Source organism: Rhopalosiphum padi, chromosome 2 (assembly GCF_020882245.1).
Source record: "Rhopalosiphum padi isolate XX-2018 chromosome 2, ASM2088224v1, whole genome shotgun sequence".
In the NCBI taxonomy this organism is placed as follows: Eukaryota; Metazoa; Arthropoda; class Insecta; order Hemiptera; family Aphididae; genus Rhopalosiphum; species Rhopalosiphum padi.
Window position 1 is genome coordinate 80321376 of NC_083598.1, and position 18204 is coordinate 80339579.

An 18204-nucleotide genomic window follows, 5' to 3' on the forward strand; every position below is an offset into this window, starting at 1 on the left:
GGTACGTAGTGTTTAATACCCATATTATATGTGATTAATTATTTTCCGATATACATGTAGGGAGAAACCGTCCGTTATAAAGTTAGGTTACGTGATTATTATTAATTAAAAGTTACATTTTATGTGATGTTTGCACCAATTTATTCATTTCAGTCCTCGAGGTTCAAGGATTTTATCACGAAGGTTATTGGATGCGATAAATCCATATGATCAGTGGGTTCGCATGATTATTGGGAGATGTTTATATTGTGACTTAATTATTTCGTTTATAGTGAGTAAGGTCGTGAGGAGGAACTAATAAAGTATCTTTATGCGGAGTGTTTCCATAAACACCTCATCATCACGTATTGTAATAAGGCGCCCAATAATATAATATATATATTAAAATGTAGAATATTGTGTAGTATAGTATATACCTAGGCGTTTGATTTTTTTTTATAACGCGGAGCGCCTATATATATATAATTATTATTGTTAAATATATTATACCTATTTTTTTATTATAATTTACTGCATTAATTAGATGATAATTTATAATTATTATGGCTAAAATAGGCTTAAAAAAATTTAAATTATTCTAATTAATAAGTGAAATATAAGATTATCTATATAATTTAAATGTCTCATGCTAAAGTTTGAATGACGAACGTCGTTTCACGTTTTGTCTTGATGTTTGACAAGTCGAAAATTTTTTTGTTTATCATGATACATATTATAATATAGTTTATAATAATTAATTATATTTTACAAATGACTATAAATATATGCGCCTTGAATAATAATAAATAACTAAATAATAAACCCTAGCTATTAAATATAATTTTATAAATTTATTCAACGTATATTCGAATATTTTACATTGTTATGACATAAATTTTGTGGTATTGTGATGTACCTACCTACCGCTGTTATCTGCATTTACAAAATATTTGTTTAATTTTTTTAAAACCATGCATCACTTTGAATTATAGTTTTGCTATGTCCACGTTTAATTTAACATTATTTTATACTTTTGTTATTAAAACGTATAAAAATGTATGATGCATATTGTATATTATTTATAACCGACGATGCATGTAAAATGGCTATTCCAGGATGTACATACCATAACATTAATTGTCTCGTGACCTCACACAGTTAGATGTATTGATAGTTACGTAGATATTCAGGTATGAGGATGGACAGGCTCCATTGCTCCTATATATCCAGTTGATTTTTTTCAAATTTAAATTTCCCTGTGTGCATAAAGATGATTTTAACATTTCAGAGATTGTATTTTTAAGTCTCAAATGTGACATTACATAACTACTACTATGTGATTTCCAATAGATGTTATAAAAAAAGTAATATAAAAATTTGTAATAACAAATAGAAATTATTATTTGACTGCTATTAATTCTATGAAATGCGCATATCTATAATAATAATCGAACGAAACATAATATAAAGAAAACTCTTATTAATATTTATTTTAAAAATATTATCCGTATAAATATATTAAAATATTATTTTATATGATACTATAACAGATTGCTAATATATACGGCCATACGGGTAGGCACAATAAAAAAAAAATACATTATTATGTCAAATTGTGTCTAATATTTGATTAAAATGTATACTGTAAAATCGCATGAAGTCTTCTCAAATTTCAAAACAAGTCTTAAATTAACTATTATAAAGCGATCGCAAGCTGCTGATATTTTTAAAATTATAGGTAAACGCGATATGCAGCTGCTTGGCTCGTGCCAGATGCAACTCACAGCTGGGATATCCCGAAAACGAAAACAACTGTCTCTTGGCGCTTATGTAGATAAAACACACCTGCTTACAACTCGCAAGGGACTATATCATAAACTTCTATGTATCCAGGCGTTTGCCCTAAAACGCAAAGCTAACTATATTATTAATAAAAACTCGCTTCGTGTACATAAAAGAAAAAAATAACACTTCATTTATTTTGATCCAGACAAATTTTATAAATAGCTATTATATAATTATTTTAAAAACCAAAACAGGAACATTTTACACAACAATTAAATACAACGTATTATAAAAATTACAAATATTTAAAAAATAAATAAATAATTATTATACTATGAATAAATTATAACCTATTGAGCTAGATATTGACGTATTCTAAACAAAAAAAAACAACGACTTTATAAATATTAATATAAATAATATTTTGGTCTAAAAAGAAACGCAGGCACAATAAGACATACATTTTATCATTGGGTAAATAAGTATAAGTACTGAATATACTCAATGATAATATTTTGTTTTAAAAATTAATTGGAATTAACTCTCAGTGTGGTTTAATCGTTTTGAATACCGTATGCGTAAGTCTTCTATGAACTCGTTCTTAAGAATCTTCAAACATCTAAAGTGTAGGTAACAAATCAATAAAAAAATTTTCAATTTAGTTTTTACTGTGGTTTTAACAGAATTATGCATTTTGGTTGATGTCAAGGTTAAGGTTAAAAAGTGAATACGAACCTTCTATATTGAGAAGACCCTCGAAATTTGGCAATATCGAAACTTGGCGCATGAGGCATATGAATTATAAACGCATTTGGAAGTACAATAAAAGTGTATCCTCGAGCCTCGAGTTCCATGATATGTGACACTTTATTCCAACCGAAACCGACAAATCTGGTATCATATTTTGGAACATCACTGCGTACCACTACATATGGTTCATAATCTGGTTCCCATGATACCTATACAAATTATTAATTAAAGCTTACGTAGTATAAAAAATATAATACCGTAGTGTTTGAAACAAATAAAATGTAAAGATATACAAATATACAAATACGTATACATATTATATTTGTAAGATTTTTTTTTTTAATTTCAAAAATTTTTATTGCACAATTTATTCATAAACGTTGAATGATAAGAGAATGTAATATTTGGAAAAGAAAAAAATGTACAAAAACGTGATTCACAAAATAAATAAACCCTACCAGAGAATGGATTTTGAATATTTATAAGTACATTTTAATTTGGAAAAATAATTTCTAATGTTATTTAGACGTTATACAGTTATTGTTTACTTTATACGGAACAGTAGATCCTTTCCATTTGGCGTAATTTGTTGCCGCATGCCCTTTTGGCCAAACGTGATACCTAAATGAGAATAAAGCTCCGTCGTCTAACATTCTTAGTATATCTGCTTTAGTTTGTGGAAATGCAGTTCGATATCTTTGAGTTTCAAAAGCAGGTACGACTAATGCCTATAATAGTTAAAAATTATAATTATTTTAATCAATCGCTTATACACGAAAAATTAATTATTAGATAATTATATTGCATAATGAAATTACCTTATCGGAAGACTTAATGTTCATTATAAAAATGTACTTTTTTAAATACGAGTATAGGCCACTCATTGACAAGAAATCGATGTCAGATAAGAATACATACGGTGTTACAACATTTTCCAAAGCAACATTCCGCAATAAATTTATAGGATAAAAGTCCTATAAAAATGTACATAGATATATTTTGATTAGATATAAAGTACGAATTTAATATTATTTCAGGTAGAAATGTTACCCCTTCTTTATAAACTACGTGGTATCCAATATTTTTACGATTCCTTAACACTTCCGAATTTTGAGCATAGCTCAAAAACTGTTGAGCTTCGGCATCAGACATATAAAGACTTAAGCTTATTGGACCTGGAAAAAAATACAAAATTAACTTTTATATATTTATACATACATAGTAAAATCGTAACAAATATAATATTACCATCCCAATACTCGCATAACATTTCAACCATTTGAAGTCTATCCATTGATAGTTGAGCAACAAGTGTAATGTCGCATTCGTCTGGCGATGACTGGTAATCAAAATCCAAAAAATATAAGTGAGTCCTTAGACTAGCCATGCCTGCTCTTCTGAACTCGTAACACAGATCATCTTCACTGATCTAAATAAAAATGTAGTTAAAATTATCAATTTTAAAGATTTTTATGTAAAATGATATTAAATGAAAGTGATGCTCAAAATTCGGCTAAAAATTATTTATTTTAAATAATATTCCCATCAAATCAACTAATAATAATTGCTAATATTTTTATAATATTATATATAAAACGATAGACTTAAACTTCCAATAGGTGCATATGCAGTTTTATAACATATGACCTATTGTAGTAATCTACTCGTATATATATATTCATGAGTATTTTGTATTATTATTTATTATGATATAGCAAAATTAATAATATGTTATTTAAAGTTAATTAGTGCCGTTATTTGGACAGTTGAGTATGTAAACGTCAAATGTTGGATATTGAAATGTACGTAATATATCATATATATTCTTATAAAATTACATTTCAAGATTTAAATTAAATTGTTGCAGTGCGCAATAATGTTATCTCGAAAAATGTATGTATTTCTAAAATATATAAATACATAATATACACAGCTGTAGAGAGCGCGACCGTCGTCGTCGCTGACAGCAACAACACCAACAACCACTGTCGCCTGAGAGTAAAGTACTAAGTAATGTGCGTCCCGAACGTGTAAGTGACTGGCGCTGTTATATTACTAAATTCGGTATCACATTAATATTTTATTATTTGTCGATTATGAGACGTTGTTTTTATTTCAAATAAATATTTATTATAAAGAGAATCCAATTATTGACTTATTCCGCTCAATAAGTTAACAATAATAACTAATAAGGTTATTATTTTAAATAACTACCTATATTTAGATTATATAGTGGTCAGTGAATATATTTGCAATTAAAATGTACTCATAAGAGTTATGAATTTATGATAGTTATTATGATTTTCTTATTAGGAATGTGACTATGAAATAAGCTGAACAACGATCACCAATAAATTAATTAAATATATAATTATTAGTTTGTATCATAATAATTCATCATATTATATCATCGTCATTCGTCCTGTATTTTTATTATTTTTCTAATCAGTTTATTATCTTTATATTTTGCATATTCGTACAATTTTAATATTTCAAAAGAATCGACTTACTTCTGGTACATCTTGAGTACTGGATGAATAATTACAACCAAAAAGTTCCCTTTGTAGCAAATTTCCATCGTATTCCAAGAATGTAAGATATAAATTTCGAAAAAATTCAACATGTTTGTTTTTTACTTTAAGTTTCTTCGGCGAATTCCAATGAATTATCTGAAATGCAAAGATATTTATTTAAAAGTAATTACATAACATAATTACGCATTATACTATATTATGATAACCAACAGTTGTTTTTTTTTATTAGTTTTAGTACGACCAGGACTGCTTAGGGCCACAAATAGTATAATACAATTAAATAATATGGATCACGTAGATATACACTATATAAAAGTCATAAATTAAATTATTACATAGTTTCGTAGATATAGATATAAAATAAAATATCCACTGAAAGACTGACAGGCTTATAAAACTAGAGGCTGAGGTGCCAATGGTGCCATGATACCATGGCGCCATGCCGCCATGTGTCCTTTTTGTACCTATAATATTATGTTTTTATGAATATTATTATTTATTAATAAACAAACAGCCTGCAACTACCGAGGCGATTCGGATACCACGTCTAAAATCTTAAAATAAGTACTGGAAAATATTAAGAAGTAAATATATATAAGATTTATATAATGTATATTTAATTAAGAATAAATTTAAAAAATGTTTTAATTAAAAGGTATCATTGTTACTCTGACATTAGTTTGATTGGTGATTAGACGATAATAAATATTAGTTACATTTCATATGAATTAGCACAAGTTTATATTTAGAAAAAAAATTTGTTAATTTTGTTTTTGCTTACTCTGTATACATTGTACATTGATAAAATTAATCCTGCAATAAGATACGAACCTTTAACTCGATAACTTCGGCGTAACACAGTTCACTCCTAGTGTTGTCACTGAGTTGGACATTCCATTGGCATGGCATGGGGTAAAGGAGTTCCGGTCGTTCTTTAATAATCGTGTTAAAAATGTCTTGATCAGCTAGACTGGTCCAGTAATGTGTCACTAGAGTTTTTACTGCCACCGATCTCCATAATCCGTTCCAGCCAATTAAACGTAATTTCCGTAAGTCCATTAGTATCACACCCGTGTTGTAACTATAAACGAACAAATATACGTTATTTTATTACACATATAATATTATTTAGAATAATATGTTAAAGTATTATGGTTTTATTTTTCGTATTCAATAGCTTACCCTCGTCCGAGCGCAGGCCATGGCTTATGTTTTTTCCACAGTTTGCCAAGATACCAATCGCTTTGATTCTCGACCAATCCTAACGCCTATAATATTTATAATATATTTATAAGTATTTTATGCATGTATAATATATAATCATTATGAGCATTTAAACGTGAATTTTACAAACGATTTTATTTTCTAATATTTATCTTGTTATTATAGTTCATTAGTATTCTATACATATAATTAAATAATCGATTCGGTACTTACTTGTTCTTTTTTGAAGCGTTTTAACATTGACCACAACTGAGCTATATCTGTTGCGAAAGTAATATCTGTATCCAAAACTAGGACTTGTTTCAATGTATCTGGAAATACCTGAGTTAAACATAGTTTCATCAAACCATAAACCCCAGAATAATGTTTATTGTTTATCCAAGAGACATCGGCTATAATTTTTTCAGCTGGATAAAACTCTATTTCCACTAAAAAAGGTCATATTTTGTTGAAATTTAATAAACATTTAAGTAACATTTTTCGTAATATTCAATAGGTTGAACTATAGGACTTACATTGAGGTATTTTCCAAGTATCAAACAAAGTTTTTAAAATTTTTCTTGATATAATATCCACGACAAAATGAAATCTCAGTGGGTTTTTACGATAAAATAGTATTGATTTGATTAGTGTTACTACTGAACGAGTAGAATTATAACCAGCACACACGATTCCAACTTCAATTACTTCGCATTTATCTACCGTGTCTGTAATCTAAAAATACGTTTTAAAAATTACTATAAGTTACTCAACTATTAATTAACAATTAATTTTAATTAAATTAATATTATAACTTATAAGTTTATAGTTATTACTTATTACATAATGATAATACATACCTTTTGAGAGGAGCAAGGAGCAGGAGTTTCTGGTAATAGCTGTGGTGAATCAGTAGGCGAAACCGGAAACAGTGACGTCTTCATTGCAGCTAATAAATGATTTTGTGTCATACTAAGCTGCCTTCTTAATAATCTCAGCTCTTTTTCCATTGCTTCTGACGTTGATTCATGTTTTTGAACTTCATAACTACTACTTTCCGCGTATGTTAAGGCTGGAACTAAAAATATATTGTGGGTTTTAATAATGATAATAATTAAGTCTTCGATTCCGTTTTTATACCTCGTTGGTTTAAAACAGCGTAATAGATGATTAACGATGCGAATAACGATCCCAGCAAAAAACTAGTCAGCCAGTGTCTAACCAGGGTGGTACCAAGGGCACACAAACCATTGCGCCCCCTTCGTCGAGCTATGATAGCCACAATAGAAAATTATTCTAAATTTTCTTTTATATGTATATTTATGTTGCTGTTATATATCTGTAATATTTTTAAATTATCAATTATCAATTTATAAATAAATTTTATTATTGGTAAATCATAAACATATACCTATATTATATAAATTATAAAGTGATTTAATTGTAATCTGTATAATAAAACAATCGTTATCTTAAAAAGTAAAAGAAAACTTTTTAAACTTATTTTAAATTATTATAAAACTATTTACATCTTAAAAAATATACAATCTGTAAGCTAATTTTACAATAAGAATAATATGTGCTGTAAAAGAATATAAGTACTTGGCATGAATGACTTAAGAAAAGGAGTAGTCCAGCGGTTACAGTTTATATCTGACTTAATTTGTTATATAATATATTATATATGTTGCATCCACTTGATGAAATTGTCCATTTCATGAAATGGATACTAAAATTTCATATCATGTAATTTTTTTCATCTCATGACCACCGACTTGGTGAATCAAAATATAACATTATAATTATATAATTATACCGCTTTGGTGAATAAATATGTTATTCCTAGACCTGCAGCTGTGATATTTACATAACAATATTGGATAATTGTAACTTTAAAATAGGTGCTAATTTATTGTAAGTTGGTGGTTCAAAATCAACTCATTGTAAAAAAAGATTTTAATGAGAGAAGTTTGCAAATTGACTTTATTGATTTTCAATCAGTTCCTGATGAAAAATTTAAATTAATATTAAATGTTCAGGACCTCAATACTAAATTTGTTTGTTTACGTCAATATATACCCGCTACTTCAGTAGCGTATCAATTACTCTTAATTTTTCATTTTGAACCCCTCAATTTTAACTACAGAAATATAATTATAAATTCCTGGTCGTAAAGATGTTTAGACATATTAGATTAAATAAGATAACGATTGTCATAAAATAGTAAATAAGTATAAAATGACAATGAATATATAATAATTGTAAATTATATTTTGTTTTACTAAATCTTACACATTTTAAAACAATTTATATATTTAATATAATATTGATAATAAATAATAATAATATAATATAATATAAACAATGTGATATATAGGATATGTATCATTATAACCAATGGCAGTATAAAGTTATATTTTGTTTCACCAAGTGAGTGGAAATTCTATTAAATATATATATAATATTTTACTTTTATCATTTTTAAAAATGTTTAAGACAACATATTTTTAATTTTATATTTCAAAGTAAAATATTTATTGAAAATTTTTATGAATAAGGATCAAATTTTAAATAAGTTAATCAGTTATTTTAAGTACCTAGGTATATTTAAAATTTTAATAGGCATATAAAGTCTTGTAATTCGGAGGCAGGGCTAAATGTTAATCTTCTAATTTAATATTCTAAATTTTAACTATTTATAACTTGTAACTTATAAACAATAAATTATGATTTTTTCCCGTATAAGGATTAACCCATTGCGATATCTTCTAGCTGAAGTAATAGAAGTATCATAATTTTGTTTTTTTATGAGACTCACAGAAACAATGACTTATATTTAGTTATTACTTAAATTAATTTAGTGTTTTAGTAAAAAATTTAAAAAAAATTATTTTTAATTTAATTATTTGAAAAAAAAATTGAAGATTGTCGTTTTGTAGAGTTTATTTTTATGAAAATTTTGACGTTTCAACATTTTATTTTCATTTATCTCACGATTTCTAATGTTTTATCTAGTTTCGAGAAAAATTGTGAATTATTTAATACCATTTAAGTGTTATCAAACATGTGCCCTCAGCATCGTGCCATTACAAGAACATTCTCAAAATTAAAAAAATATTAAAAATCACAATGCTAATGTTGAAACGTCAACATTTTTAGAAAAATAAACTACAAAATGGTTATTTTCGAGTTTTTTTGAATAAAAAATTATTTTTATAACTTTTTTACCAAAACATTCAATTAAATTAAAATATGAAATACTTGTAGTCCTTGTGCCTGTGAGTTTAAAAAAACAAACATAATTATGATATCTCCATTATTTCAAGAGATATTACAATGGGTAAATTCTTGTCGGACACTGTGTAGTGTATAATATCGTATATTTGCATTAGATTTAAGGAATACAAATTATAAATTTAAATATTTCATTTTATAAGAGTAGTTAAGAAAACATGCTATTACAAGGAATACATGAAATGTGAGAACTTAAATGAATATCATACGTTACAGTGGCGTAGCCAGGATTTTAAAATGGGGTGGGGGGGTAAACCCAAAATACTAAAAAAACATAGTCAACAATTAACAATAACTGCAGTTCATTTTTATATTAAGTTGATACAGCCGATGGGAGGGGGCATGTCCACTGCCCATTCACCCCATGGCTATACGCCACTGATACGTTTATATAATATTATTTACCTACATATTTATAGGTAATATTGGTTTTGAATGTTTTGATACCTATATATAAATTATATCTATATTTTATATTATTCACAAACTTGGTAATATACGTATGAATTTTTTATAACATTTTTATTTAAAAGTATATACAAAGCACATTTGCACATTTTAGTCGGTCTATTTTTATTATACTATAACATGTAGTCCTGTATAATAAAAATATTTAAAAATCAATGCAAATTGTTACTTATTTAGTTCCAACATAAATTATGATATGATGACTAAGTAAAAGTTTAAAATAACACGCAACGAATGAATCATAATATAAATACAATTTCTTCTCTATTATGGTTTACTCATTATTAAAGTAATTTAAAAAAAAAGTTGACTAGGTATATATATTATATATTATATAATCTTATAGTTCATAAACAATGCATATTCACTAATGATTTACCCAATAAAAAATATTTAGATAATAAAAAGCTAATGAAAACATTGTTTTTTTCTCTTTATAAAATACATTTTTGCTGCTTATTATTATAATTTACAATACAGCTCGTACAGCCCTTAAAACCGTATTATAGTTAGTAATACAGTTTTTCAGTACTAATAATAGCCACTAATAAAATGGGTATCTACTATTTTGACAATATAACTAAAAATAGTGATACATTTAATCATTTAAATAATACTTATTATTATATTATTTTAATATTTTGGAATTAACTACAAGACAGTTAGGGTAGTATAAACTAAACGAATGTGTGCCATGACTGCCATGGCACCCCACTCCAAGCACTCTTAGTTGCTAAAAGTGCTGTATATATTGTATATTATACAAAATTACTACACAGGCCATTACAGCTAAGATGAATCATGTGAGATGATGTGAGATGTGAGTTGAACACTCGAGTGTTCACTGTTCAAGCACTACTCGAAAAGCAGTACGAATATTTGTATCCTATCCCGCTATACTTTTTTTTTTTACTATAAGATGGTTTAAATCATCAAATAACAAGAAAATTCAATATTTTGTAACATTTAGTTACCTATAAATAATAATTATTTTGGGTTTCGCAATTAATTATAGTTTATCTAAATTCTAAATAATAATGAGTTGGTACCTACTACCTACTTATACATTTTATATTTTTAAACACAATATATATATTTTAATATATTTATTATAATATATATTGGTACCTATAATACCTAGTTTCTTAATATAACTATGGCAACACTGGCGTATTAAAAAAGCCGCCAAACTATATAGGTATAGTAGGTACTGTGGGATGTATACCAGGAGTTAGACACCTAAATTTATGTTGATATCTTTAAAAAAGCATAATTAAATAAATAAATAAATAGTTTAAACTTTAAGTACGATGGGTTAAAAGAAAAAATTTAATTTTCTATTTAAAAATCTATGTATATTGCGTAATTCACATTAATTATTATGATTCATCGGCTCTAGATATGACGTATGTGAATTTATTATTTAAAAACTAAATGACATAATATTTATACTGATTATTAAATAGTCTGCATGCAAATGACGAATAGTTACGAAACGCGTGCAAATAATATTTATAATTCCCTCAAACATGAAATTTAAAAAATAATTGGTATTTATTTATGAATTTGTCTTTATATAATATACATATTACTCACCGCTCATACGCAGTTTGTTGATCGCGAATAATGTTATCACGCACTTGAAACATTTACGGACAGAGCTTTATCCTGCAGAGCTTTTACGCGCAACTACACTGCTTGTAATCGATATCGTGACGTAAAATACTATAATTAATATCGAAAACCTTCCTATTCTTATATAATATATATATTATATATATATAGATATTTTGTTATTGAACAGTTTCCGATGGTACACGCGTTATTATTATTACTATAATTTATAATACAATTAATGTACGATGATGTTGACGATCGTGCACAACACAATGTGATACATCATGGATGTGATATATTATGTAGGTTCCTATGGACATGAGTTGGATTCGGATCGGAATGAAAATATTCGATAAGTCACGCGTTTGTTCAAATCGAGACCTCGGTCGGACAAAACTGAACGGGTAGTGCAGGAAATACTAGGGAATATCGTACACCGCGGCGGTTGACAGTCATGCCCACTGCGGCGGAGCGTGCCCATTAGCCGCGCGGGCAACACACCTGTTCGTAAAATCGATAATAACCGACAGACGAGACGGATGTTTAGGAGTTTTTTCGCAAAAGCTCACGGTTTCCGCCGTGACACGGCCGTCGGCCCAAAAACGGTGACGAATGCACCGGGTTAGATGCGATTTTTTTGACGAAAATCGCACAGCATTGGACGCGCCGCCCACGATTTCTGGTCGAAGGGGACGGACGCCGAGTGACGACGAGGTTTGTCGGTCGACCGGTCGATACAACATATATACATACATATTTATGTACGCTGCATGTATATTGTGTATAATAATATTATGTTATTTGTTCGTCGCGTGCTGCCATCTAGTGCGCGACTGTGACAAAATCAAATTTAGGTGCTTTACATGCCGTGAATGAGCGAACGACATTAACGATATTTACGGCTGTATAATTATATATTATTGCGAATATACTTCAATTTTATTGTTGCCGACAGTGCGGCACCGTAATAATATTGTTCTGAAGCGTTAACTTATGTGTACCTATGGCGTGCCTATATACAGTAATATATATAATGTATTATAATATATTATTCTGTAGGTTCAAACGTGCAGTGTTTTTATGTGTACCGCCTACATACAATACGAAATACGACTTATTATTACCATATACCCGATACCGATTTAAATTCTGTACTTGACGTTTTATTTTTCACATAATATTCATTTAAAGAACAATGTAGGTATATACGATCAAGGCCGTAACTGAAAAAACATTTTTTTTTAAATATAAATGCTGATAATGTTTAGTCAATAAACTATATTCACCACTAAAATATTTCTACTTTTAAAAATTTCGTGGACGGGGGGGGGGAGTCTGGACCCCTTGGATCCCCCCTCAGATACGGCCTTGTATACGATTTATATAGAGATACTGGACGTATATCGATATACGTTCAGTAAACACCAATACCATACTTCTAAAATATAAACACATTACACATTCAATACATTATGTTATTGAATTAACATAAACTTGATAAACTTAGTCATAAAATATGATTAGATAAACGTGTATAATATAATGGTCTATCACTATAAGCCCGGATTAAGATAATGTTGGGCCCAGGGCCAAACAATTTTAGGGGCCATAACCATAATCAAAATATTGATGACCAAAAAATAAAAATATTTCAGACAAAAAAATATATTTATAAATTTATTTTTTACTTTTTTAAATGCAAAAATAAAAATGTACATGTTTTTTTTTAATATATAAAATATACTATTATTACTATGTCCAAATATTTCTGATTTAATAAAAAAAAAAAAACGTACTATTCACTAGGGGGCCACTATTGTTTGATATCCGTTGTGGGCCCGAGGCCACGGCCCCCCTGACCCTAGCTTAATCAGGAATGGCAAATAATATGTTACAAACGTACAAACATTTTTTCGTAAATTCAACTATTATGTCTTAATAGTAATTTTATTAATATAGTATAAATATTAAAAAGTTATTACATATTTACATTATTACAATATTACCTATTTATGGTTCTATAAATACTAGTAGCTATAATACCTAGGTATTTAGGTATATTATACCGGTTTAGGTACAAAATAACTTGAATAAATTTCTAACTTGGAGTCGTCAAAATAGCTTATCAATAAATATCAATAAATGTAATGTTATCACTTTTTCACGCGCAGATAATCCCATTAGTTTTGAATACAAAATTGACAATTGTTCCGTCATAAGAGTAACCTCAATAAGAGACCTAGGGATTATTTTTGATTGCAATTTCTCTTTCACTTCTCATATAAATACTATTACTAAAAAAGCCTTTAAAATGCTTGGTTTTATCAACCGAAATACAGTCAACTTTAAAAATATTAAGGCATTGAAAACTTTATTTTTTGCGCTTGTTAGATCACACCTTGAATTTGGTTCGACAGCCTGGTCACCTAATTACATCACTTTTATTGGTCTTATTGAAAATGTTCAACATAAATTTTAAAATTATTGAGTTATAAAATAAAGGTTCCATTTATTTCAAATAATTCGCGTAATATACGAATAACTGAATTAGGCTTTATATCTTTAGAGGTAAGAAGAAAAGTTGCAGATATTATGTTTGTTTATGATTTGTTAAATGGTCATATTTTTTCCCCAGAATTGCTCTCTATGATAGAGTTTAATATAACAAACCATCGTTTAAGAAATTCAAACCTATTTCATGTACCATTTTATAAAAATAATTATAGCTCCATTTCTTTCTTCCCTAGAGCATTAAAACTAGCAAATCTTATTACTGAACATGTAGATTTTTTCTTTATGTCACGTACTGTTTTTAATAGAAATGTATATTTAGCTTTAAATTTAATTGTAAATTAATTATTGTTATTATGTTATTATTAATGTATTGCTGTTTTGCATTATCATTATCCATTACCACTGTCTAATTATTATTATTTTGAAACAGTATTTTCATCATTTTTTGTCTTACTTTTATTTTTGTTCTTACTGTTAATACTTAAAAATGTAAACCTGATACTGTTCACACAAAAGGGTTATTACCCGTTTATCATACATAAATAAAATAATAAATATTAATAAAACTACAATATTTTAAAGATAAAGGTAATTATTTGTATTTCAAGAATATATTATTTTATCACTGAAAGGAATGAATCAAGCCGGCTCCCGACTGTTCATTCTAGAAAATTTAAGAAATTAAATAGGTATATAATAGGCTATTTAATATATTGTAACATGATGCATAGATTATATGTTTACAAGTCCATAAATAATAAAATAAAAGCACTGTATCATCAACCCCCGATAATCAGGTCCCAATCATTAAAGAAAATACTTTTGAACATGCCACTAATGTAACATAATTTAATATTTTTATACAGCTATTTTTAGTTTTATCTACTTACAGTTTATATATAAATATATTATATACTTATACTATTATGTACATTAGTCATTACGTATTTACGTTCATAATAATATGATGTATCGGTTAACCATAATGGTGTGACAGAATGGCAGTAAAATATGTCTTGTAAAATATTCGTATACAAGTAATTTTATGGTATTCTAAAAATAATTTTTTAAAGTATTGAATACTTTTTAAAAGTTTTTTAACAAAATTTAAATACCATAAAGTCCGTTTTATTAATCATTTTTCACAAAAATTTGACATTTTTTAAAATAAAAAAATGCCACTTCCTATATTTTATAATTTTATCAATTTTAGTTCTAATATATATGAAATTGTTATTATGTAGGTATATGTATTTACCTCTAAATAGTCAGACATGTTATTTGTGAAATTGTTAACAATTTAACATCTATACTTGCATATTTGTATATTGTATTCAAATACTTTGTAATTGTAAATATTCGTAAAATACATTTTTATAAAATTGACAATGTGTAAGATCTATAATACAATTTGTTGGTAGCCAGTATGTTTAGGAATCTGCAGCAGCTTAATTCGATTCTAATAGTTTTAAATTATTATGAATTTGTGGAAAGATACTCTGCGGTACGTGAAACGTGTTTAGTATAGGTAGTATAGCAATTAATTTGTATCGTAGTAAACGAAGATATCTGATGAAATTACTATTAAAGAAAGAAAAAATAGAAGCAAAATATGATACATGAGTACATGACATGTCAAGCCGGTGGCCGATGATTGCAAGGTTTTGAAGGTTTTATCTTTAATTTATATTCTTAAATTAAAAAGCTATTAATCTAGGTATGATCATTCTCATTCGTAACATTCTTATAACGCTCCTATTTTTAGGTTGGTCTCAACTCCTGATTGAACTTCAATTATTATGTTCTTTGTTATTTATTATTACGAAATTATTTATTTTTGTCGCATATATACCTACTATTTTGTTGACTCAAGAACTATACAACGCTGTTAAAACAGTACCTATATAGTTTATAAACATTTTATACACCTACATGTGTCATGATCATGAATATACCAATTCTATGTATGTATAAAAAATACTAGTATAGTAGTATTTAGAATAATATAATAGACTTCTTAAAATAATATACAATATACCTAATACCAACTGCAGTGTACACTGCATTTAGAGTTTGGGTTTAGACATTATATAAATTATAATTAGATATTTAGGTAATATTTATGGGGGTTTTATGTTTTATTACGTTTTGAAAATCAACTGATGACAATTATTACAACTACATTTACTTAAATAAACATAATATGTATATCGCATGCAGTGTCGCAACTTAATAATAAGGAGCCTATGTGAAAATTTCCAGACCGGGGCCCTTACCGAATAATAAAAATGAAAAACAGTCATACCTTTTAAAAATATTGTTTTCTCATGTCATAGTATTAATTAATTAATATAATTATAATTTTTATTTGTTAAATTTTTTTTTTTTATTTAAAATTAAACATAAAAATTAACTCTTGTATTTACGGCAGCAAAATCATTAATGATTTTGTTTATATCCAATTCATTATTATTATATACCTAGTAATAAAAAAATTCTATAGATAGATAGTTTTTTTGTCTTATTATCGTCAGACACACAGGTAATATTGTCACAAGTCATAACTTACACACTACCTACACAGTACACACACCAACATAATTATGTATAATAATAAAAGAAGTTTCAAATTTTTTATTATAGTGTATACTCTAACTCTTTATCTGCATTTCGGACCTATACTGTATTACGATACACTTACCTAACTGTTTTCTCACATAGGTACTCGTAATTTGAATTATTCTCTAATTCAAAAGAGTAAACACATCATTATTTATTATATTAAAACAAATATTATAATATGTGTATATTACAGTTTATAGTAAAGGAATATCGTACATGAGTTTTTTAATCTAGAGGCCCCTCAAGACCGGGGGCCCATGTGAATTTGACACCAAACACTCCCGATAATTGCGCAACTGATCGCATGTTCTTTTAAAAAAATTAACAATCCTTACAATACTTTTTTAATTTTTTCTTTCTTATAATATAATTATTGATACCTATAATAAATAATTAAACATCATAGATTCACAAAGATAAATCTATACTTATATAACCATTATTTTTTATAAACTGCGACAATAAAAATACCCAAAACATATTCATGGATACCTATTCAATAAAATCAAAAATTTATCAATTTTCCATTTTGCATACTTCCATGTATATGATAATATAAAATTTTATAATAATTATTTAAACGGACGCCACACCCTTATGTTTTGTCTCCATCTCCGTTTTATAAACTTATATTACCAAGGTTTGAATGTGTTTTATATTTATATAAATTGTTTTAGACATGTGTTTAAAATGTTTTAAACAAGTGGTTTTATTTAAAACATTTTATTTACCTATAAACGTTTCAAAAAAAACATAAAATTGTATTGTAATTTTTTCTATAAAATATAATAAATATAATTTGTCTGTAGATTATGGCATGTATAACAATGGTATAGATAATATAAGAATAATGTTACTTTATAATATACCAATATATCACACTTGAACAGAGCAGTGTCATAAATTAAAAATAATATTATTATAAATTGTTCATCACATAAAAAAAAACTTTTAAAATAATAAACAACGTTTTAAACAAATGAAACGTCTGTTTTGTATTATTAAAAAAAACTGTCTTTAACTTAACCTTAACATAAGCACCAAATGATCGTGCAGAAGAATCAATTATGAATTACCTATACCCTATACAGTAGCTTTAATCTTTACCACAATTAAAGATATACTATTAGGAGGTATCTTTAATTGTGGTTCTTTACTATTTGAGTAAATTGACCTATTATCAAATTTAAAGATAGGAACATTGCTCACTTGTTTAGGTCTTTCAATAGGATTTTATTGATATTTAAATCTTAAAGCTAGTTGCAACTTTGCAAGGTTTATAGATCTATATTCTATATTTCTATGTATAAACCTTTGTGACTTTAATAGCATTTTAAAATTATCTTTTTAAAATAATCGTTATCTAAAATGTTATCATTGTTGATAGCAGTATATTCTCAAATTTTCCAAAGACACTATTATTTATTATTTATATATT

The 18204-nt window shown here is 26.9% G+C and overlaps 1 protein-coding gene across 1 annotated transcript; it reads right to left on the reverse strand.

The window, feature by feature from the left end:
- Nucleotides 1-1927: 1927 nt before the first annotated feature.
- LOC132921117 (xylosyl- and glucuronyltransferase LARGE1-like) lies at nt 1928-12337 on the reverse strand. The gene is made up of 14 exons (XM_060983962.1): nt 11610-12337; nt 7392-7590; nt 7112-7329; nt 6788-6986; nt 6486-6700; nt 6231-6316; nt 5880-6129; nt 5025-5183; nt 3763-3943; nt 3565-3689; nt 3333-3488; nt 3063-3242; nt 2500-2723; nt 1928-2383 (listed from the first exon to the last, which is right to left on the reverse strand). The coding sequence occupies exons 3-14, from the start codon at nt 7259-7261 to the stop codon at nt 2302-2304; spliced, it is 2007 nt and encodes a 668-aa protein (XP_060839945.1). The 5' UTR covers nt 7262-7329; nt 7392-7590; nt 11610-12337; the 3' UTR covers nt 1928-2301.
- Between the last annotated feature and the right edge of the window lie 5867 nt (nt 12338-18204).

What these genes read in the sequence shown, in the direction of transcription:
- LOC132921117 (XM_060983962.1), bottom strand. Translation starts at nt 7,261, where the DNA reads ATGGAAAAAGAGCTGAGATTATTAAGAAGGCAGCTTAGTATGACACAA. An exon ending in GTACTCAAGATGTACCAGAA is followed by an intron (nt 3,944 to 5,024) that starts GTAAGTCGATTC and finishes ATTTTTATTTAG; the next exon opens with ATCAGTGAAGATGATCTGTG. An exon ending in GTTATGCGAGTATTGGGATG is followed by an intron (nt 3,690 to 3,762) that starts GTAATATTATAT and finishes ATTTTTTTCCAG; the next exon opens with GTCCAATAAGCTTAAGTCTT.